At 45.6% G+C, this 25,390-nt stretch overlaps 1 protein-coding gene across 1 annotated transcript in view; it reads left to right on the plus strand.

Annotated features, from left to right (window-relative positions):
- The window catches only part of LOC137417442 (sodium channel protein type 1 subunit alpha), a 269,938-nt gene that overhangs the window by 40,458 nt on the left and 204,090 nt on the right, over nucleotides 1-25,390 (plus strand). The window contains 2 exon segments of the mRNA XM_078782028.1: nucleotides 5,644-5,761; nucleotides 21,572-21,713. Of these exon segments, the coding sequence (XP_078638154.1) occupies nucleotides 5,644-5,761; nucleotides 21,572-21,713 (260 nt within the window).

The raw sequence follows: 25,390 nt of genomic DNA on the forward strand, positions 1-25,390 counted from the left end.
GTTCCATGGACGGGAGGAAGGGTATGACAACTCAAGACGAGATGGGATAAATCTGTGCATGAGAGAGAGCAATTTACTTTGGAAGAATTCCCAGGATGAGTTGATGTCAGAGGCGGCAGAGATGGGAGACCAGTCCAGATGATTGATGGCTGCTTGAAGACCGTGCCAGTTGGCCTGAGTGAAATTCCAGACTCGTCGACGCTGAGGAGGCTCCCTGAGAATGGTCAGAGAGATGTCCACTTTAACAAGCACATGATCAGATGAGCCGATTGGAGCAGAAGAAGAGCAGCAGACATTTTCAGGGAAGTTAGTCATAACCAAGTCCAGAAGAGAAGATGCTCCGTTGACTGAGATCCGGGTCGGGAAATTGACAGATTGTGTCAGTCCCAGTGAGTCGCAGAAGTCCTTTGCTGTGGAGCCATGGCTGGTGAGAGAGGTACCCACACCCAGCCAACTGGCATGGTGACAATTGAAATCACCACATATGAGGAAGAGAGAGTTGGGATGAGTAGATAGAAGTTGGTCCATATTATCAGACAGCGAGATGTAGATGGAGTCATTACTGTTTGGTGGACGGTACAACACACATATGAACAAGAGGTGGGAGCGAAGGGGAAGCCGTAGCCAGAGGTATTCATGGGGGTGAGGTGAAGAGAGGGCAGTGCAGGGCGAGTGAGAAAGAGAGTTTTTGATAAAGATAGCAACCCCACCTCCAGGACGAGGCTCAGGTCTATCATACCGGAGGAGGGAGTATCCGGGGAGAGATACTAAGGAATCAGAGACATCATGAAGGAGGAAAGTTTCTGTTGAGCAGATCACGTCTGGTTTGTCAGAAGCAACCTGTGTGGAGAGATCAGTTAAGTTTGAGCGAAGGCCCCGGATGTTTGAGATCCATACCATCAATGAAGAGGAAGGGGGAGCATCGGATACAGAACAGGGGGGAGTAGGGGTAAGGTAAGATGTGGAAGAGGAGGAAGAGGTAGGGAGAGCTGTTGAAGGTGTGTCGAAGATTTCAGAATAGCTCGGAGAAAGGGAAGGATGGGGCGGACAAAAGGTTTGATGGTGATTGGGTGAGGCACAATTAGTTGTTATTTGAGGAGGCGGAAGAGCGAAGTAGGAGGTTTGGGGAGATGGAGGTGAGAGTTGGAAGGGGGAAGAAGCGGGGAGGACGCTTTGAGGAGGAGGGGTGAGAGGGGGGAAATGGAGAAGAAATGAGGGTGGGGAGATTTGAAGGGGAGGGTCGAGGGGGGAGTTTATGAGGGGAGGGGTTAGGGGGGAGTTTAGGAGGGAAGGGACAAGGGGAGGGATTTGAAAGGGATGGGAGATGGGGGAGATTTGGAGGGGAGGGGTGAGGAGGGAGTCTAGGAGGGGAGAGGTGAGGGGAGTCTTGGAGGGGAGGGGTGTGGGGGGAGTTTAGGAGGGAAGGTGCAAGGGGGGAGATTTGAAAGGGATGGGTGATTGGGTGGATTTGGAGGGAGGAGGCAAGGGGGGAGATTTGAAAGGGATGGGTGATTGTGAGGATTTGGAGGGGAGGGGCAAGGGGGAAGATTTGAAAGGGATGGGTGATGGGGAAGATTTGGAGGGGAGGGGTGATGGGGAAGTTTTGGAGGGGAGGGGTGATGTGGAAGATTTGGAGGGGAGGGGTGAGATTGGATTTTGGAAAGTGCACGATTAATGGGAAACGAACAATTCTTGCAAAATGAGTTTCTTGTGACCTTCGAGTTAAAAATACGTTTAAGGACGCTGGATGGGGGGTGGAGTGCTGGTGAGTTTAGGGAATGTAGAAAAGAGGCACTGTAAGAGATGGAATTTTTTTGGGGATGAATAGTTTTGGTGAGCAAGTCGAAAGCAACCTTTTAAAGAAGAAGAAGAAAAAGGTGTTATAATATACGACAGAATACAGTACTTCAGGGGAAAGTTTAAACATTTTAAAGTTTCACAGTGAAAACTATCTGGGGAAATGGGGGAGAAACACGTGGTCGAAGATCGAACGAATGAATAAGAACAACGAATAAGAACAACGAATAACCGAATAAGAACAACGAATAAACGAATAAGAACAACAAATAAGAACAGAGAAGGAAATGTTTTTTTTGTTGTTTGTTTTTTTGAGTTTAGATTTTAAACAAGGAAGTAGGCTATGGGGTGAAAATACTGGGAAAAACAGAGAAAGAAAGTTATTGGAGCACAAACGACAGACCGCTGAGAGAAAAAGAAAGCCTCAAGGTCAGACACGGTAACCTACAAGGCTTCAAAAGACACGACACGAATTAACACGATTTTCTATACAGGTATGAAAGATTTACACCGAGAATCTTCCTAGGGACACACTATGGGTACACACACCATAAAATAAATACAGTTTTAACGTAAATACAAATGGGAACAATTACTTAACTTCGATTTCGATGGAGAGCGTGGACAGCTGCGAATAAACGAAACCTCGCCGGCAAGACCGGAAGCGGAAGATCCTTTGAATGATCCGCACATGATCCTTTGAATTTGTCATCACATCACTTTAGGGTCAATTTTGTTGACGATTCATGAAGTAAAACACAACTGACGGAGTTTGTGCAACCTTGGGGATTTAACACACTTGACATCAAATCAGATGTTCAGTATATCTTTGTTACATCCAGACAAGTATCCTTGGGCTGAAAAGTTTTATTTGGAACTTCTTTCAAAATGTAGAGAGGAACAGGAGAATGCAGGACACATTGCGATTTGTAATCATTCCTTTTTAATACTGCTGTTATGTCCCCAGCTAATCTACTCTTCTATTATAATATAAAACAACCTTGTCTTTTGTAAGACCTTTTGGCTCTGGAATCATCTGAGCTTGTTGTTCGATGCTGAACCCTTCTTTGTACAGCTTTCGTAATTTGTACAATTTCGTAATGTGTCGATGAGAAAATATCTTCGTATTCATGATAATGTCTTATGAGAAATGAACTCCTGAACAATACGACCACCACATGTTTTGATTTAAACATTATGTCCTTCTTGATGTTCATTTATGCAAGATTGAGGCTCATGGTAGAGCCAGGCAGCATAGGGTAAAAAGGTGATGTATTGACAGTGGGACAGGGGACAACAGGTGGACACAAGGAGCAAAGGAAGGAAGTAACAGGAAAAGAGGAGAGAGAGGTGTTGAAAGGGATCCAATCCGCAGGAGAGGTGGTTAAAAAAAACAAAAACAGAGAGGCCTCTGGCCTTTCTCCGATGTGAAAGCAACAGGCCTTGTGCTTGAAGCTCATCGCAGATGCCATTAATATTGAGGGTTTTAGATTCCACATTAATGTTCAGAGTTTTTACGTCCACCACCAAAGGTGAGCAGACATTATGTTTTGTCTGTTTGTCTGCCCACCTGTTTGTCTGTCTGTCTAGGAACAGGAAATCTCATAAAGTTGAATTGTTTTAAAAATTTGTTTTATATTTTAAGTGATTCTTTACGATTTTGAGATAGAGCTAAAATCAATATAAAGCACGATATCTCAGAACATTATGGACGGATTCAGACGAAACTTGGTGGACAGGTTGAGTGCGTGACAAAGGAGAATTTATTCAATTTTGGTGAAGATCCGAATATAGATCAGAGAATTTTTAGGTGATTCTTTACCATTGAGTGATGGGGCTAAACCCAATATACCTGCCTATATAGGACGATATTTCAAAAAGTTATCGATGGATTTCGACTAAACTTGGTGGACATGTTTGGTGTGTGTTAGGGACGAATCAATTCGGTTTTGGGGAAGATCCGAATTGGGATTCAGATATGAGAATTGTTAAATTTTTTGTTTAGTGATTTTTCACCTTTGAGTGATAGGGCCACAAGCAATATATGGCATGACATTTCAAAAATTTCAAAAACTTGTGGACTAGTTATGACAAAACTATGTGGATGAGTTGGTTAGGTGACAAGAACAAGCCAATTCGATTTTGATTCAGGTCCAAAACAAGGTTTGGCCTATCAGTGGGATAAAAAAATTAAACTGTTCAGCCTGGTAGAGGTATGTGCTCTATCGAGTGCCGTTTTAGTTTAGAGGCTGTATTTGCCTAATCTACTATGTGACCGGTCTATATTATACCTTCGTCTTTTTCTTGACCTACCCTTTGCAGAATTTTCCCATTAAGGGAATTATTTGTCTTCCAATTGTTTCTGCCTATTTCCATGATCTTAGACACCACCATGTCACCAAACTTTTATATTCTCATCGTATATCCTCTTTCCCATCCATCTGCAATTTTCCACATTTTGTCACCTTTTGTCACCTTGCTTGTTAGGGTTAGGGTTAGGGTAGGGTAGGGTATGGTAAGACCTTTTCGTGTCTGCTTGCATATCACTTGTCTAGCAAGCCCACTCACTTATGTTGTCCTATATCTATGTCCTTAGTTGTGCTGCTTGTGTTTTGTTCCTTCAGTATTTCTCCCCCCTCGCTTGCATGCCACCTCCTGTTCCATTGCAGTGCCAACATCACCACCTCCATCATGCAGCACTTCCATGTCAATCAGCTCTGTGAACACCGTGGTTTTATTTAGTTAATAAACCCCACCTTCCATTTCCTGGTTCATTCCTATAAACCATCGGATATCTTCCCAGTTATTTTTACCTTACCTCTATGTTGTCTTCTTTGCCTAACAACATGCACAATGATTCCTAATTTACAATGATTCTTATTGTCAAGTGTATTCTTTGAATTACCATGTACTTTCAGCATTACCTCTCGGAAGCATTTTGACGACGTTATTCCATGAGAATTATTTACAGTGTTATTTCGCCATTGCCATGTCTCTTCAGCATTTGCAGTTTTTGCATTGTTTACATAGCCTGGTGGTGGCTTAGCGGTTAGGGTGCCGGCTTGGGATCCCAGGATCCTGGGTTCGAATCCCGGTCGATCGCTGAATTAACTCCAAGGGGGTTGACTCAGCCTGTCATCCTTCCGAGGTCAGCAAATTGAGTACCAGCTTGCTGGGATGAATTATCACGGTGTGTACCCCGATTTAGAATAGGTACACCGTATCCCTGCGCATGGTAAGAGCGTGACCAAGGGTTGGTGTCAGGAAGGGCATCCGGCCATAAAAACATTGCCTCAAACAGGGAACCATGATTGTCATGGGGCCCACAAGGCTAACCCCCGCTCTAGCGGGGAAAATGGCCTTAAAACGATCATTCATTAATTCATTCACACAGGGGGGAGGGGAGGGGGTTATGATTGCATCAGGATCTTACATACAGATTTTGCTTTGATGAAAGTGATCGATTTACCACAATGACAAATTGGCTCAATCCGTCGCTCATTTATCAGCACGTAGCCATGGCAACGAGACCAATGAGTTTGCATAATTGCTTCGATTAGCTTGTTTTACATTTTGCAATTATATAAATTTAAATGACTTATAAATGCATTTCTTCATACTGCAACAACCAAATTTCGTGTTTTAAAGCAGGATTTGCTCGATATATAATGAAGATTCGGGAGCCAATCGGTGGTGATTGTAGTCCACATACATGTTAATTTACCTGATGATAATCTTCCTTCGTCGATGCATCATATTGAGGGATCTTGCATTACATTTCAGGTGGCAGGTTGTCATTTTATTTATTTTATTTTATTGCAAAATGTATGCCTCGGCCTGGCACAGGCTGGAGCAGCCATGCTTGATGATTTGATTTGTCCCCACCCGTGTCCTCCCCAGGGTTTCATTATAAGCTGGAAGATGCAAAAGATCCTTTGCTGTGTGGGAACAACTCTGATGCAGGGTGAGTCTTTGCTTTCGGTAAAAACAGAGAGGGACAGTAGAATGCAGGCAGGACACAGTGTGATTTGTATTTTGTATTTGCAAAACTTGTATTTTACCAATACAGCCAACCCTTACCAGCATCTAAGCGTCACGTGATACAGTGAGCCTCGCCATATGGCACCATGATCTGTGTTCATCACTCGGATCTTTGAAATCAGGAACTCTGCATGGTGTGTGTGTGCCTTCACTTATTAAATTTGATATAATTTGGACAGTGTGACCTAATTTTCAAGCATTTAGTCACCGGATGCAATGCCTTCTATAGGTTCGGGCAGGAATTTTGAATTTGGCCAAGGTGTCGGGAATAGCTTCATGACGGATGCTGTTGGATCTTTAACGACCACCGACTAATGCCGGGAGAAGGGATGCCCAGTTTAGCGTCCATCCGAGGGAAGGCACACATATTGATAAATCACCGTTCCTGTGAAACACCGGGATGATAGTTTATAGCTGAGTTTGGATTCAAACCCAGGCGAGACAGCTTAGGGGCGAGTGTTTGTACTTCTAGGCCATCCTGCCAGCCTAAAATAGCATTAGGATGCGAGTTTCATAATTAACAGGTTCAAGATGCATCCTACAGTATAAGTGGATGAAAACGTGAAATCTCCTGATTATCTCTACTAATCCATCCAGGGATAATCTCTGCCCACAAAGACCCACAATGTGAGTAGCGTTTAATCTCAGTTATCAAGCTCAACTGTCCACTAATCCACCAGTATAGATTGCCAATGCAGTGTAATTACACCATTGGTATGCTCTGGGCAAACAGAATTGGCACAAAGTGTTGGATTTATTATTATTTATTTATTTTCCCCTATATGTGTTATTTCCAAATGAGTAATGTTTGTGCACAGCGACTGGAGGGGCACTGGTTGCACAACCCAACAGCCACACCTTTGGCTTAAATTAACTGTGTCTGGACTAATGAAGGGTCCTTGAAACCTTTTCCAAAAGTATAATACTGTATAACCATACTGATAATGCATGGCATTTACATGGTGCATTTGTGAATAGATTATGGTCATACATATTGTTACGGTGCTCGGACAGGAATCCCACTCCTGAACGCCAAATATGTTACGGCCCAGGGTTCGGGTTTACTATGAGGGGGTTAACCTGCATTCCCTCCCGAACTTACCAGACCTGCGGCTGCCGCGCACGAATAACTTTGTACCTCGGCAGGTTGTAAACCAGCAACTACGAATGCCAATTGGTCTGTCGCACGATAGCTTGCCTGTACCACACGACGGTCTCAATCGGGGAACGTACCGTACGTACCCTCTGGCGTACCAAATTTAGACGGCCGAGCAAAACCATTGGTAATCACTGGGGTAATGCTAATTCTGTTACGGCCGATTGTTAACCTGGGTGCGAGCAATGGCAGATCAATGGAGGAAAATATTTTCACGGACAGAGAGAAAGGAAAACGTTTAACAATTTGATTTATTACAGATATTTACAATGAAACTTATTGATAGGAAAGAAAAAGGGACAAAAGGCAGAAACATAACTTATTCTACACCTTAATACGATTACTACAAATAAACACGACATGGGCCCAGCACACTTTCATGAGGGAGGGGGAGGGGAGCCAACAAACATTGGAAACCTGCTAGCACAAAGGTTACGATGCTCCGGATGCCTCTTCTCGCGATGCTCCCATCCGAGCAGCACAAACATGTAATGACAATCTCAGCACGGACAGGCAACTGAAGGTCGATCGTCAGCCATGGGCGAGGGAAGTGGGGGTGCTGAGGGTGCTGCAGCACCCCCTGCTTTTTCTGTAATGTTTAACTGCAATGGCAATTAAAAAATATATATTATTAAAATATTTTTTATACTGGGATATTTTGGGTTTAGTGTAATACTATGAGCAGAGCAGAGAGGGTGGAGATTTTATTTTTATGTTTGATTTACTTATTTTCAAAATGTGTATTAAATATTATTAACTTCAGCACCCCCAACTCAAAATGCTTTCCAGCGTCCCTGTCGTCAGCACGGCAGAGTGACCCAGGCCAAGAGAGGAGCACACATGCTCAGTGAACCCAGCAGAGAGAGAGACAGGCCCAGAGTCGACAAAGAGACAGGCCCAGAGTGTAGCATTCTTGCAGGCACGTGGCGAGTGCACAAGAGACAGGCCCAGAGTCGACAAAGAGACAGGCCCAGACTGTAGCAATCTTGCAGGCATGTAGTGAGTGCACAATAGACAGGCCCAGAGTGGAGCAATCATGCAGACACACGGTGAGTGCACAAGAGACAGGCTCAGCGTGGAGCAATCTTGCAGACATGTGGTGAGTGTACAAGAGACAGGCCCAGACTCGAATAATGCAGGTGTAGAGGCCTGTGAGAGGGAGACCACCCAAGAGCAAACTGTCCACATGCTGAGTGGGCCGAGAGAGAGAGAGAGAGCTGCCAGAGAGAGAATCAATGTCTTAAATCTCCCTTTGTTCACCGTCGCCAAGGGTGGGGGGATCTTGGAAGGTGTCCTGCCGCCCGATTGGTGGAGCCCGAAACTCCACCCCACAAGGACCCCCAAAGTGACTCAGGCCCTGATCAGTGGGTATCCCTTATGAGAGGAGGACCTGTCTTTCCCTTTCCCAAATGCAAAAGGACATACGAACCCGAAATAAGGGGAAGGGGCTAAGATAATGGTCTGCTATGAAATGACTATTCCAAGGGACTTGTTTGCTGGTTACCATTACTTTTTAGTGGTTTCCCAAAACCGCAACAACATGTATGTGTATATATATATATATATATATATATATATATATATATATATATATATATATATATATGCAGTTGTGGCCAAAAATATTGGCACACTTTCACTTTTTTCAAATAACGCACAATTTTCTCAAAAAATATGTTGAAATTGACAAAAGTATTTGGTCTCCACTATTCTTTATTTCACTGTTAATATTACAGAACCTGTGTTTTTGATTAAGAACTTCATATATCCTTGTAAATCACATATTATGGAAACTTGTAATATTATGGAAACTTGTAAACATATATCCTTGTAATATTTGATCTCCAAAATAACATAGCCTTTGGACAGAACAGCCTTTGGACAAAATATCTGCAGCCAAGCGCTTCCTATAGCCATGAATGAGCTTCCGACACCTCTCTAATGGCAGTTTGGCCCACTCCTCTTGTGCAAACTGCTCCAGTTCTCTCAGATTTGAAGGGTGCCTTCTCCCAACTGCTGTTTTCAGATCTCCCCACAGGTGTTCAATGGGATTTAGATCTGGACTCATTGCTGGCCACTCTAGAACAGTCCAGCATTTTGTCTGGAACCATTCCTAGGTACTTTTTAAAAGTGTTTTGGAGTCATTGTCCTGCTGCAAGACCCATGACCTTCGATGGAGACCCAGCTTTCTGACACTGGGTTGAACATTGCACTCCAAAAATGCCTTGATAATCTCCCGATTTAATGATGCCATGCACATATTCAAGGCATCCAGGGCCAGACGCAGCACATAAACCCCAAAACATCACTGATCCTCCTCCATGCTTAACTGTAGGGAAGGTGTTCTTTTCTTTGAAGGCTACATTTTGTTTTCTGTAAACATAGAGATTATGTGCTTTTCTAAAAAATCTCTAATTTGGTATATATATATATATATATATATATATAACGTCACCTAAGGTATATATATATACACACACACACACACACACACACACACACACACACACACTCACACACACACACACACACACACACACACACACACACACTACATGACCAAAGGTATGTGGACACCCCCTTCTAATTAGTGGATTCGGCTATTTCAGCCACACCCATTGCTGACAGGTATATATAAGCAAGCACACAGCCATGCAATCTCCATAGACAAACATTGGCAGTAGAATGGGCCGTACTGAAGAGCTCAGTGACTTTCAACGTGGCACCGTCATAGGATGCCACCTTTCCAACAAGTCAGTTCATCAAATTTCTGCCCTGCTAGAGCAGCCACGGTCAACTGTAAGTGCTGTTATTGTGAAGTGGAAACATCTAGGTGCAACAACAGCTCAGCCGTGAAGTGGTAGGACACACAACCTCACAGAACCGGACTACCGAGTGCTGTAGCACGTAGCGTGTAAAAATCGTGTCCTCAGTTGCAACATTAACTATCGATTCCAAACTGCCTCTAGAAGCAACGTCAGCACAACAACTGTTTGTCGAGAGCTTCATGAAATGGGTTTCCATGGTTGAGCAGCCACACACAAACCTAAGATCACCATGCGCAATGCCAAGCATCGGCTGGAGTGGTATAAAGCTCGCCGCCATTGGACTCTGGAGCAGTGGAAACGTGTTCTCTGGAGTGATGAATCATGCTTCACCATCTGGCAGTCCGACAGACGAATCTGGGTTTGGCGGATGCCAGGAGAACACAACGGCCTGAATGCATAGTGCCAACTGTAAAGTTTGGTGGAGGAAGAATAATGGTCTGGGGCTGTTTTTCATGGTTCGGGCTAGGCTCTTTAGTTCCAGTGTAGGGAAGTCTTAACGCTACAGCATACAATGACATTGTAGACTATTGTGTGCTTTGTGGCAACAGTTTGGGGAAGGCCCTTTCCTGTTTCAGCATGACAACGGCCCCGTGCACAAAGCAAGGTCCATACAGAAATGGTTTGTCGAGATCGGTGTGGAAGAACTTGACTGGCCTGCACAGAGCCCTGACCTCAACCAGATCGAACACCTTTGGGATGAATTGGAACGCCGACTGAGAGCCAGGCCCAATCGCCCAACATCAGTGCCTGATCTCACTGATGCTCTTGTGGCTGAATGTAAGCAAATCCCCGCAGCAATGTTCTAAGATCTAGTGGAAAGCCTTCCCGGAAGAGTGGAGGCTGTTATCGCAGCGAAGGTGGGGACCAACTCCATATTAATGCCCATGATTTTGGAATGAGATGTGTGATGTTTGGGTGTCCACATCCCATTGGTCATGTAGTGTATATATGTATATATATATATATATATATATATATATATATATATATATATATATATATATATACATGTACATATATATATATATATATATATATATATATATATTGTTACAGACGCGGTTGTGGATGTTAGTTTACCGAGCGGTTTGGTATGACCGCGTCTGCACAGTTTACCCGATTATGCTCGAACGTTGACTAAGTCGCGCTATGCTAAATCAATGATGGAAAAGACACAACGGCTGGGATTAAAATGACACGACACCAAGGGTTCAGTTCTCAAGACCTCCGGAGGAGGTTATAATATTGCGGAAGGTCAGATTACAGGAATGAGAGGGACAGCATAGAAAGGCAGGCACTTAGTCACACTCTTATATTAGCCCCGACAGACGACAGATAAACGGGACAAAACTGACTCACACGGGGATTGATGGCAAGGAGGGGCAGGTCTTCGATGGCTCAAGGTGCACCTTGGCTCAGGGGCAAAATCGACCCGGTCCAGTCCAAAGATGTGGGAGGTCTCACTCAGCGCTCGGAGGTGGTGACTTGTCTTCTCAAGCTGGGGGCGCATCTGACGTCACGTCCGGTAAGTGGCTGCGTATATCCGGCGGGGAGTGACACGCCCTCGGCTAGTTAGCTCCGCCCCAGATGGAATCGGTCCGCCCTTCTTATTGGGTGCGGGGGGGCCACCGGGCTCCGCCCTTGATGAGGAGCTGACAGGGAGCCCCTTCGTGGTAACCCCGTCGGAGCGCATGGTCAATGGCGGCTAACCGAGCCGGTGTGAGGACGCACACTCCCCCGCGCCGCGCCGCCCCCATTTCCTCTGTTGTTGTAGTTGTAGTTGTAGTTGTTGTTGTTGTTGTAGTTGTTGTAGTTTCATGGGGAAGATGGGAGGAGGTAGGGGAAGGTCATAAACTCACTACTGGTGCCATACAATCACATTCTGGTGCAACGAAGAGTCAGAATTAATGGAAACGAGTCCTTAACTGACATAGACTAAGAATAACTAGCAAGATGTCCGAAAGTTGTCTACGTGAGATGCGGTGGACCTGGGCACGACATTTAATGGGGGAAAACGGGGAAGGTCGGTTCTACAGAGTGTTATTTACAGGCAATGGGACTAGGGAATGGGGGATTGGGGATAGTTGGGGAGTATTGGGGAAATAGGGGAATATTTACAAGCGGATATGGATAGAGGCCAAATCCCATATCCGCAACATTGCACCCTTCTCTACCCTCGGGGAGTCCCGACCCGATAAATGTTTACCTATTTTAGTGTGGCACTCAGATGTAGTTCCCTCTACTATTAACTCTACCCTGAGTGCGACAGTTTTACAGATATTCACAAATGAGTAAATATGTCCCCCTGCGACGTTGCACCCTTCTCCTCACAGAAACACACCCACAGGATAACCGAATTGCGGAAAGAATTCGCAAACTAAACATACAGCCGGTAGGGAGCATTATTTACACAAGACTACGCTGATATTTACACTACGATCCAGGACCTGTTTTTGGAGGAACACATGCAGATGTTATGCATAGAGAGAGCACGCATGCCAGCATCGATACACCAACCCACGAGTGCTCTGTGGCCTTACGGCCTTTAATAATGTGCAGAGCACCCCTTCCAAGCACCAAAAACACCACCCCAGCACCAATCGGTGCAGTCATCATTGTTCAATGAATAAAAATAAATTCAACAACCCCTAACCCTGCAGGTGTCTCTTGCTCTTCGTGTGGTGCACTTGGCCTTCTGGCTTCTTTAAAAATAAAGAAAGGCGCCAACCGCGTCCATTTCTGTATTGTGGCCTTCAGTGGTGTCAACTAAAAGTGGTTCACCTGTATGGCATAGGTGCCACGTTGACCCATAGGTCCATCCACGGGTGGTGCTTGGCCGCAAAAGAACTGCGGTCCATTGTGGGTGGCCACCAACATTGCGGTCCATATGGTGTATCGATCCAGGCAGCAAGCAGCGAAAGTGCAGGCCCACAACTGCGTAGCCAGCACCTCTCTCTCCTCTCTCTCTACCCCAAAGCCAGATCCTCGGAGGTGGGAGACAAAAGAAAAGACAAGTGAGTAAGGTGGTAAGGGCGCAAAAGTGCACGCAATACAAGGTAATGCACACTGGGGGCACATGGGAACCAGGTGAGACAGGTACGTTCCTACCGTATGCCCCCCCCCCCCCACCAGGTAACCTACATGGCCCCTCCCTTACCCCTTACTGTATCCACAAAACACAACACTACCCATAAACATCTACTTTACAAATCAACAAACATCCCTACTGTCTTCCCCGTTCCTCCCATAAACCAAATTCGTCTTCTCTCCCTCCTAACCAATCAAATTTGCCATTTTCAACTCTCATCAAAATTTGCCATCTCCAACTGAACATCAAAATTTGCCATTACCAATTCATCATCAGTCCCTCCTAAGGAGGGAGAGATGGAATCACCCCAATGTCTCATCCACGTCGTGATGCGTCTCACAAATCCTCACAGCAATTCTCATTTCCTGCACCAAAACAAAGAAAACACAGGTGTGGAGTCATCATCATCACCACAGGTAAGTGGCTGCGTATGGTGCGACAGGTTCATCAATCCTAACTATTTCCTAAATGACTTTAACAACTTTACACTACCCGGGGTCTTTCTCCGGCCAAACCATTGGCCCTCTTACACTATGGGTTCTAAAAACCAATTCCCATTGGCCAAACTGTGGTGCTTTTCAATTTGGGGTCTCACTCCCCCGATTCATCTCCCGGTGCCCTCGTACAATTTCTGGGCTGCGACGTGTACCTCTCCCAGCGGGTCTACCCACCTGCACACCTCCACCACTGTAGTTGCCTCCGAGCTTACCTGCTCCTTACTCTAACCTAACTACCTGGGGAAGGCCCTCTGGCGCTCTCCCCACTCGGTGCCCTCTCTGGCATTGGGCTACCCGATCCACACCCGGGATCCTCAGGCACCCACTCACAACTACCGGCTCCCAGAGCCCACCTGCGGCCTCACCTGGCCGACATCCTCACAGTGGTGGAGTGCCCAACCAACTACACACACTAACAGGCTACACGCCCAGCCATTTCCACAACACTAATGCACCCATCCACAATACCATTCTGTCACCCGCACCACAGATGCCAATATCCAACCACAATTTACCTGTACCCTCTACCTAACACTTACACTACCCGCCCCGGGTACTCGTGAAAGGGGTCCACTCTTCCCCCATCCACACCTTCGCACCATGCACACCACTCCGTACCACTTACTCCAACTCTCTCCACACACCTGTACTTGCACACCTGTGCTCTCACACCTGGTGCCACCTGCACCCTTCTCTCCCCAAGCGCATTCGCGCTGATCCACAACACTCATTACTCACACACTGCTCCACACACCTGTCCAGTTGCACACCTGTGCAATCACACCTGTTCAATTCTCACACACACGGCATCATCTCATCTAACTACTCCCCTCTGAAACTTGCGCTTCCCAGTCGTCCCTTTAAACTATTGCGCTCCCTCGTCATTATAATCCACACTAATCTACCTGCGTCCCCACTACAGGTATCAGTCACTAACTAAACTTAACGTCACCTAAGGTCATCTTCGCTAGATCCTTATCCATATAACCTAACCCACCCGGGCTAGTTTTCACTGCCATACACCCCATAAGCTATTGCGCATTTGCCCCCACCTGGGAAGGGTGGCAGGGATGCCAGCCTTACCCACCGGGCCCATCGCTCACTACCAATTTTGCACATCAAATTTCAACAAATTAAAAATTTGCCAATCACTGCCCATCATCTGCCAATCACTACTGCCAATCCTTTGCCAATCATCAAATTTTGTTTTTCTCTAATTTTGGGGCCAAAACACTAACCTCATCACCCAGTCTACTCACTAATGCCTCTCGGTGCGCCAATTCCTGTCCAAAGCCCGGCTTCGTAAAGCCAAGCCATGAATGCGGGTTGTTCTGTGCCAGCGGCTGGACGCGTCCGGCACTCGGTGCAGGGACGGGGGCTTACCCGGGCCGAGATCCCACGCACCATCTCGGCACGGAGCCATCCCATGGCCCGATCTCGACCTGCCGGAATGCCTCAACAAAAAGTGGTCGCCATGACGACCCTTCCTATCCAGCCGCCCGCTCCGCCTAGTGGAGCACGGACGCGGCCGTTCAAAGCGAGGCCCAGCACGCACCGAGGGCCCGCTTCGGCTAAAAGTCGACCTAACCTCGAACCTGGTTACCGTCGATGCTTCACCTGGACGCTTACACCCCGCAGCCCGTTCCTTGCTCACACATCCAGCCGTGCCCATGCTCCTCGTACCTTTCCTTACACCCCCAGGTACTCTCATTCCACTCACAGCCTTGGTCACACACCTGACCACCGAACACTTTGGCACACATTCGTTGGTCGCACACCTCACCAACACACCTCTTCGCGCCCCTTCCTCGGTCACCTCCTCTGTGACAATCACAGGTGTGCTCTCATTCGCACACCCAACCACGTGCCTTACTACCAATTCCAGCGTGCATTCCCACTCACGCTCTACCATTCCAGGTGTGCTTCCTTTCTCACCTGTCACAACCAACTCACTCTCCTTGTCACTCTCACTACTCTCACCACCACTCTTGACAGCGCACTCACCTTTACTCTTGACAGCGCACTCTTTCCTCATGCACCTGTCCGTCACACACCTTTCTCGCGCACACTCTCCCGTTACACCCTCTGTAACACTCACCACACCGTGCTTCCATGTGCTCCCTCGCACACGCGCTACGACCGACTCACTCTCGCCAGCACACTCACTCCTTGGCACGCACTTTTTCCTCACACACCCCAGAGTCGGACTTTCTCGCACACCTCCTCTTTCGCACACCAGACCTGTCGCACACTTCACCCACGGCCTCTCACGAACACCCGGGTCCATCTCGACCCCCAAGCTTCTTAAATCCCCTGGCGCATCATACGCACGACCATATTGGTCACCACTTACACCGGGTCCTCTTCCTCTTCGCTTCTCCTCCTCCATCACCTGCGAATCCCTCATCCGGTTAATGAGCACATCATCACGATCCGAACACAGACTTCGGACCAATTCTTTTATCTCCTCTTTTATCTCTTTCTTATCCCCTCTCCGTCGCTTCTTAATTTCGCTCATCCCTTCTTCCACTTCTTCTAATTTCTGCTTCACCTCTTTTATTCCCCGGTACGTCTCCTCAAGCTCATCATCTAAGGCTACCTTGACCGTTTCTATGTGCGTCCTCACCTCTCGGTCCTTCGTCTCCATTACCTCTATCACCTCGTCCAACCTCGTTGTCAGTCCCTCACGTACCATCTGACATTCCCTCTTCGTCGCTACCAAGTCATTTTTTAGGTCATTTTGTGTCGCTTTTAACCCTCCTATTACCGCTGTGTTCTTCTTTACCTGGTCCGTTAGTTCTTTTTGTCCCTCTGTCAGTTGTTCTACTTCCTGCGTCAGGTCCTCTATGCCCCCTTGTAACTTTACAGTCCCCTTTCTCACCTCCTTCTCCATGTGCTCCTTACAGTGCCTCACCTCCTCGCGCACTCCTCCGACCTCCTCACTCACTCCTCTTCTGATCTCCTCTCCCATCACTTGCATCTCCTGCCCAGATGCCACCCTCATCTGCTCCATTTCCTCCCTGTGAGCATCCAGTTTGGTTTCTACCCCCATTCTGACCCCCTCTATCTGCTGCCCCATTTGTTTAACTTCCCTTTCCGCTTGGTCCCTCATGTCCCTCAATTTGCCTTCCATACTGTTTTCTAACCCCTCTAACCCCCTTTGCATCCCTTCCATTTGATTCTCCTGAACGGCCATTCTGTTTACTACCCCCATTAACCCCTCCTGTATTTCCCCTAATCTATTGTCTAATCCCTCTATTCTACTCCCTAACCCCCCAATCTGGGCCCCCATGTCATCCCTCAATTTCTCGCTATTGGACCCCATTTGGCCCTCCAATCGCTCACCCTGAGCATCCATCCGGTTCCCCATTACCCCCATTTGGCCCTCCAATCGCTCACCCTGAGCTTCTATACTGTTTTTCAAACCTCCAATTTGGTCTCCCATTTGTTCCATAAAGGCCCTCATTTGCAGGAGGAAAAGGTTCGAATCCACCAGGGGCGCTGCCACGGTCGCGGGCGCCGCGACCAGCGAGGCGCCATTTTGTGCGTCTGCTACCCTCGCTGCTTCGCTCTCCTCACGTCCCTCAATTTGGTCCTGGACCGACCCTGCCTCACTCTCCTCTACCGGACCCCAGCTGTCTTGATCCGCCATAGCGCGACTTTCAAAATTCGGGTTTTTATTTCCGTAAAACAAATCAAATTTCGCCGTTATAATTTCGAGCGCGTAAAACGCGCTCCGGATCGAATTCTACCTCCCCAACACCAATTGTTACCCTAGTGGTACAATTGGTGTTCCAAAATTTGGGCTAAATGAATTTAGTCCCAGGTCCGAATCCCACTCCTGACACCAATTGTTACAGACGCGGTTGTGGATGTTAGTTTACCGAGCGGTTTGGTATGACCGCGTCTGCACAGTTTACCCGATTATGCTCGAACGTTGACTAAGTCGCGCTATGCTAAATCAATGATGGAAAAGACACAACGGCTGGGATTAAAATGACACGACACCAAGGGTTCAGTTCTCAAGACCTCCGGAGGAGGTTATAATATTGCGGAAGGTCAGATTACAGGAATGAGAGGGACAGCATAGAAAGGCAGGCACTTAGTCACACTCTTATATTAGCCCCGACAGACGACAGATAAACGGGACAAAACTGACTCACACGGGGATTGATGGCAAGGAGGGGCAGGTCTTCGATGGCTCAAGGTGCACCTTGGCTCAGGGGCAAAATCGACCCGGTCCAGTCCAAAGATGCGGGAGGTCTCACTCAGCGCTCGGAGGTGGTGACTTGTCTTCTCAAGCTGGGGGCGCATCTGACGTCACGTCCGGTAAGTGGCTGCGTATATCTGGCGGGGAGTGACACGCCCTCGGCTAGTTAGCTCCGCCCCAGATGGAATCGGTCCGCCCTTCTTATTGGGTGCGGGGGAGGCCACCGGGCTCCGCCCTTGACGAGGAGCTGACAGGGAGCCCCTTCGTGGTAACCCCGTCGGAGCGCATGGTCAATGGCGGCTAACCGAGCCGGTGTGAGGACGCACACTCCCCCGCGCCGCGCCGCCCCCATTTCCTCTGTTGTTGTAGTTGTAGTTGTAGTTGTTGTTGTTGTTGTAGTTGTTGTAGTTTCATGGGGAAGATGGGAGGAGGTAGGGGAAGGTCCTAAACTCACTACTGGTGCCATACAATCACATTCTGGTGCAACGAAGAGTCAGAATTAATGGAAACGAGTCCTTAACTGACATAGACTAAGAATAACTAGCAAGATGTCCGAAAGTTGTCTACGTGAGATGCGGTGGACCTGGGCACGACATTTAATGGGGGAAAACGGGGAAGGTCGGTTCTACAGAGTGTTATTTACAGGCAATGGGACTAGGGAATGGGGGATTGGGGATAGTTGGGGAGTATTGGGGAAATAGGGGAATATTTACAAGCGGATATTGATAGAGGCCAAATCCCATATCCGCAACAATATATACATGTACATATATATATATATATATATATATATATATATATATATATATATATATATATATATACATATATATATATATACATACATACATACATACATATATATATATATATATATATATATATATATATATATATATATATATATATATATATATATATATATATATATATATATATATATATATATATATACAGACTTGGCATTTAATATGGATTATTATTTTTGTGGGGGTGAACTTACTTTTCAAGATGTCTTAGAACCAAAAGTTCATTGGAATTATGTTGAAATTATTCTAGATTTTGTTAATGTGACCTTTAAAAGAAACAAAAACCACATTTGACATTTCGAAACAAATAAATTGATCCTGGAAAGTGATGTAAACTGATATCGAACTCAATTCATGGACAGTACTGTGTTAAACTTCTGTACGTTTTCCTGAAGTATCTCTTTATTTTGCACATTAGCCAAATTTTATTTTAACAAAAACAAAAGTTAAATTACGACTGGGATTATGGACAGTAAAATTACAGTTCAGTACTTTGTGTAGCCCCCACGAGCATTCAGGAGAGCACGTACATGTTGAGGCATGCTGTTCACGAGATTTGCCAAGGTTTGGACAGGAATCGCTTGCCATGCAGTGACAATAGCCTGCTGCAATTCACGCAGAGAGGTCGGCTGCTGGTCCAAGTGGTCGATTTGACATTTTAATTCTGCCCACAAGTTCTCTATCGGATTCATATCTGGGGACATGGCAGGCCACTCCATATGCTCTACACCATGGTCAGCAAGAAAGTGTTGGATCATGCGAGCACGATGAGGCCGTGCATTGTCATCTTGGAAGACAGTTTCCTCGAAAGGCTGCACGAGCAAATAGAAGCAATGTTTCTTCCAGAATGGCGCTGTACTTGAACTGGTTCAGGCTTCCATTCAGAACAACCAGGTCAGTTTTGCCCCCTGCATGAAAAGCAGCCCAAACGGTCACCCCACCACCTCCAGCTTGGACTCTTGGCACTATACAATCTTTGTTGTAGGCTTCATGCACTTGTCTGCGCACTCGGACGCGGCCATCTTGACGATAGACCAGAAATCTAGACTCGTCACTGAAGATCACATGATTCCAGTGTCCTGGCTGCCATTGACGGTGCTCTCTGTGGCCCACTGCAATTGGCGCTGGCGGTGTTGTCTGGTCAGGCGTGGCTTTCTCAGGGGACGCCTGGCACGATAGTCTGCTTGAACCAGTCGTTGGTTGACTAGCCTTCTGGATACAGGCACATTTGTCAGTTGCTGCCACTCAGCGCTAAGCCGATTAGCTGACTTGGTACGGCCATTGCGGTCAAACCGGTGCAGCTGGCGATCATCCCTCCTTGTGGTTCTGCGGACACGTCCTGGCCTCGGTATTGGAGTAGGGACACCCCTCTGAGCATTTCGTTTCAGGATCTTTGACACCTGACCTTGAGTGATGCCATACTGCCGAGCAATAGCACGCTCTTTCATGCTGTAATTTCGTAAAGCCACCACTCCATGACAAACAGCATTGTCGAGTTGACGGACCATCTCCAGAGGAAGCGGCATTAATTTTTGGAGATGTGCAGCAGTTGTTTTCCACTAATACAGAACGCAACAACCCTTGTATACCTGACTGTGAAGCCAATCGTCAAATGCACCTGTCCGTACATTTTGCCACGCCACCTGTGATATAATCCTGTTGTTGACTTCTTGCTGCGACAGACAATCAGTGACATGGTTCTTTTAACAAATAAATCACCAAAGTGTAAAAGAAACTCACCAGATTGATATACTGAGTTAAGAAAGTAAACTCAAGTCAAGGAAAAAAAAAAATTCCATATTAAATGCCAAGTCTGTATATATATATATATATATATACAGTATATATATATATATATATATATATATACATATACATTATACATATGTATACATACATACGTATATACACTCAGGGATTAAATATGGATCGAAGAGGTTTTTGTGCAGATTGGGACAACAGTGGAAAGATTCAAGATTTTCGTGAAAGTTTGTAAAAAAAAAACGTAATTATTTAATATTACAATATTAACTACAGAGTGTATGAAACATTTGAAATAGGCAGCCTGTATTAGGAGCTGGGGTTGAAAGGAAAGTTTGTTTGATCAGACCGGATGGCTTTATCCGACATTACGGATTTATCCAATGATATGGATTGATCCTGTCAGGCTTATCCATTTTATGGATGGATCAGTAAGACAGAATTTAGTGGCTGATGAAATATACACCAATTTGATGAAATATATTGAAGGATAAGATGAATCAACCAGATCAAGATGGAATAGATGTGTCCAAATGGAATGGATCATTCTGATGAGGTTACTTGACCCAGCGAGATGGATCGCTTCAATAAGATAGGCCACTCCAATAAGATGCATTGATTTGAAGGGATAAATGCTCCAGTAAAATGGATCATTCCAGTGGGATTATTTGATCCAATTTGATCGATCAATCCAATTGAAAAAGTGTATCAAATGTGATGGGATGAACTTGAGCAAGGCAAACAGCAGTACAAATCGTTAGACTTCCACAGCTGTTTAGTGAAAGCATTACACAGGAATGCGCTTTCATAGGGAATGCAAAGTGAGTGGCAGGAATTGGTGTTGGTGGTTTAGATCTAAAGCATAAATAGACATTTCACACTCCATGCTGATAGCCATAAAAATACTTTTTAATACAACTGTGCCAGCATCTTCACTTTCAGTCCCATGTGAATGAGTGCATAATATTTTCAGGCAAGCACCTTACAGATAAATACTTGAGGTCATCCACATTCATGTGTTCTTTCTCCATGTAACATGCAGCACTCCTATGTATCATGATTATAGATGCACGGTCATTTATTGTATCCATAAGCCGTGCCATATATCCACACCTTGTGATCAAGTGAAATTCATTGTGCACTGCTTTTTCAATATCGTACGTATTTTACATCATGCTTCGGCCTGCACATCTGTGTGAATTCAAACTTGCAAGCTGATAATTCAGTCGTGAGTGTGCTGTTTCCTGTCGTGTGCATGATAGATGGTGATTTTTTCCTCAAAATTCAGTTCCCATTCTCTCTGTGTCTATCTCTGTCCGATTAGCTCTGTGATAAGACAGTAGTAATTTTATTGACCTGATTGCAAACATGGCCATGTGTACAGGAAATGCCCTGAGGGCTACAGCTGCATCAAAGGCGGCGAGAACCCTAACTATGGCTACACGAGCTTCGACACCTTCGGCTGGGCTTTCCTGTCCCTCTTTCGCCTCATGACCCAGGACTATTGGGAGAACCTCTACCAGCTGGTATTGTCCTCTCCTTCCCACTCTCTATCAATACATAACTCACTCCCTGGCATCTGTAGCAGTAGGCGTGCGTGCCACGCTTCCGTCTTGCCCCAGTTGGGACCTCATCTATGGCTGCCTTTGCTGTCAGCTGCCTTGCCTCTTGAGGCCAAAAAGGTTTCACATGGCAGTCATGCCACTTGGTCTGGCTTCCTGTGGTATAACCAATGACAGTCCTTCCATCAATCTTTCTGAGCAGGTGCTCCAATTTGCCTGCGTTACCTCCATGAGGCTTGCGGTCTCATTGTCTGGATGTCTGGTGTTGCTTGGCCCGGGTGATAAACCCTACATGCTTTGTGGATGACGCACCACTATGGCGGGCATTTATACCCATGTTTCTGCTGGCAACAAATATACCAAGTGCATTTCTAGAGGAGTCATTACATCCTGCCTTTCATTTGTCCAGCACAAGCGCAGCAAACAGCAGGAACTGGAAGCTCCTTGGGGCCAAGGCAAAACTAACAAGCAAAATAATAGAGAAGAAAACAACAATTATTAATCATAACCTTTGGAACAACATGTTATTGTATAAGTGGCCATTTGTTTATTTTGAACACCTTGAGTGCTCCACTTGGAGTGGCCTTTAGCTTTGTGGTGGGTGAAATTCCACTAAAAAAGAACACGTGGGATGAGAGGAGATTGAATAGGTTCGGGGTGTGTGGTGGAAGGAAAATGTGTATACCGGTTGTGTGTATGTGTATGTAACTGTGTGTGTGTCAATATATATATATTTTATACAAATACATATACAGAAGTGGCCAAAAATATTGGCACCCTTGCACTTTTTTCAAATAACGCACAATTTTCTCTAAAAAGAAGTTGAAATTGACAGAAGTATTTGGCCTTCACAATTCTTAATTTTTCTGTTAATATTAAAGAACCTTTGTTTTTGATTCAGAACTTAATATATACTTTAAAATCAGAAAATAAAAAGAAATGGCATTGACCAAATTATTGACACTCGATACTTAATATTTGGTAGCACAGCTTTTGGACAAAATAACTGCAGTCAAGCGCTTCCCATAGCCATGAATGAGCTTCCTACATCTCTCTACTGGCAGTTTGGCCCACTCTTCTTGTGGAAACTGCACCAGTTCTCCCAGATTTGAAGAGTTTCCTTCTTCGAACTGCTGTTTTCAGATCTCCCCACAGGTGTTCAATGGGATTCAGATCTGGACTCATTGCTGGCCACTTCAGAATAGTCCAGGGTTTTGTCTTGAACAATTCCTGGGTGCTTTTTGAACTGTGTTTGGGGTCATTGTCCTGCTGCAAGACTCATGACCTTTGACAGAGACTCAGCTCTCTGACACTAGCGTGAACATTGCGCTCCAAAATGCCTTGGTAATCTCCTGATTTCATGTTGCCATGTACACATTCAAGGCACCCAGTGCCAGAGGCACCCCAGCAACCCCAAAAGATCACTGAACCTCCTCCATGTTTGATTGTAGGGAAGGTGTTCTTTTCTTTGAAGGATTTACTTTGTTTTCTGTAAACATAGAGATTATGTGTTTCACCAAAAAGCTCTAATTTGGTCTCATCTGTCCACAGGACATTCTCCCAGAAGGATTTGGCTTGTACAGGTGTACTTTGACAAACTTCAGTCAGGCTTTCTTATGTATGTCTCTCAGCAGTGAGGTCCTACCATAGAACCCCTTTTCATTGAGTTGGCGACAGATTCTGAGAGTTGAAACTGTCGTACCTTGTTTCTGAAGGTCAGCATGAATCTGTTTGGCATTTGATTGAGGTGCTTTCTCCCCCATTTGAACAATCCTTCGCTGCAATCTTTGATCAAGTTTTCTCTTGCGGCCATGTCCAGGGAGGTTGGCTACAGTGCCGTGGGCCTTAAACATCCTGATAACGTTGCGTACGGTGGACACAGGAATATCAAGGTCTCTGGAGATGGATTTGTAGCCTTGAGATTGTCCATGCTTGGCTACAATCTTGTGTCTGACCTCCTCACACAATTCTCTTGTTTTCTTTGTTTTCTTCATGCTCATTGCGGTACACACAGTAATGCAAAACAGCAGAACTCCTTTTCTCCATTAAAACTGGCTGTCCAGTAAAACTGGATATCCAACCCCACCTCCCATTTTTCTGTCCTCCCTCTGTCCCATACCATATCCTTGTCCTCCCCTCCCCCTTTATTCATCAAGTCTTCAACCCTCCAAAAACCCAAGTCCTCAACTCCTCAGCCAACCACAAGTCCTGAAGTCCCCAACCCCAAGTCCTGAAACCCCCAACTCTAAGTCCTCAAGTCCCCCAACCATAAGTCCTCAAGCCCCCTCCCCACCCCATTCCCAAGTTTTCAATCCCCTCCCCACATGCTTTTCAAATGCTTTCCCCACTTCAAGTCTTCAAACTCCCTCCCCATCCAAAGTCCTCACTCCTCCTCCAGTCACCTCTGGTCCTCCAATTTTTCATGGAGTTATGCCCTTTTTGCTTGGAGGAAGAACATTCATTGGGACCGATAGGGGGACATGTATTGCAAAGCAATTCTCGATCTTGTTTATATGGATTATATTATGTTTCATATTATTATCATCTCTAATTCTGGTTTGTTGAAAGCATATACGTTAAGCACTTTAAACCATTTCGCCCACTGTGGTTTATGCTCTTCCTCACCTTGTAAATGGAGAGGTAATACAAAAATGCTTCTTCTGCAGTATCTCGCTGATTCTTTATTGAAACCTCACATCAGAATGTCTCACAAAACAAGTCAGTGGCTCTTATTCATGAAATGATTGGTAACTGGTTATTTTTGAAGTTCCATCTTTTTTTAACAAAGCTTTTTTTTTAACCATACATTTGTTAGAACCCCCACAATCCCATTTTTCCCACTGTTTCCCCTCTGTCATCCACACTGACACCACTCTAAAACCTTCTCCGAGAGTGGTAGCACCTGCTGATATATTGCTTATATTAATATTGCATGTGTAGGCTTGCATTGTGTCTCCATGAACAGCTTCGAGGAAATCCTCATCCTGAAATATAGTCTGAGCCAGTTTGTAAAATCACCAATTCCTGCTTTCATTGCATGCCATATTCACTTATCCCAAATGTCAATGGTAACACTGATCAATCAGCATCCTCGCAAAGCATTCCCTCGTCGGTTGCCTCGATCTCTCCCACTTGAATGATGAATACAGTCAACCATGATTGAATGCAATATGGCAATTTTATGATAATTTCAGGCGGTACTTGAGCACAGACATCGAGCGCTGACTCGGCTAGCAGTTGATTTGTCTCGCAGGACTTCCAACGCCCACTACATCACCAGGATTACATATTTCCTGTTTTGCTGTAACACAGAGTCCTTCAAACATGTCCTGCTGAAGGCCCAATTTCTGAGCCTTGGCCTGGATTAAGCGTATAACCATTTAAAAGTAAAACGGGTCTAAAAATCGACCGTTTAATTATCTTCAGTTTTAATCGTGGGAGAAATGATTAATTCGTGCATTTCCATTCCTCCCTTGACCCACCATGACCTTTCGGTTGTAAAGATTGCACTTCTGTAGTGATGGATGTGCGAGCACATCTGGTTGGTCATTACGCTCCTGTTTCTAATCAAAATATCATCCTTTCTTGGTGCAGTCCAGTGAATTTTCAAGGCAATATTCCACTGCATTTGTGATGAGATA

The sequence above is a fragment of the Myxine glutinosa genome, chromosome 7, assembly GCF_964187855.1.
Source record: "Myxine glutinosa chromosome 7, kmMyxGlut1.1, whole genome shotgun sequence".
NCBI lineage: Eukaryota > Metazoa > Chordata > Myxini > Myxiniformes > Myxinidae > Myxine > Myxine glutinosa.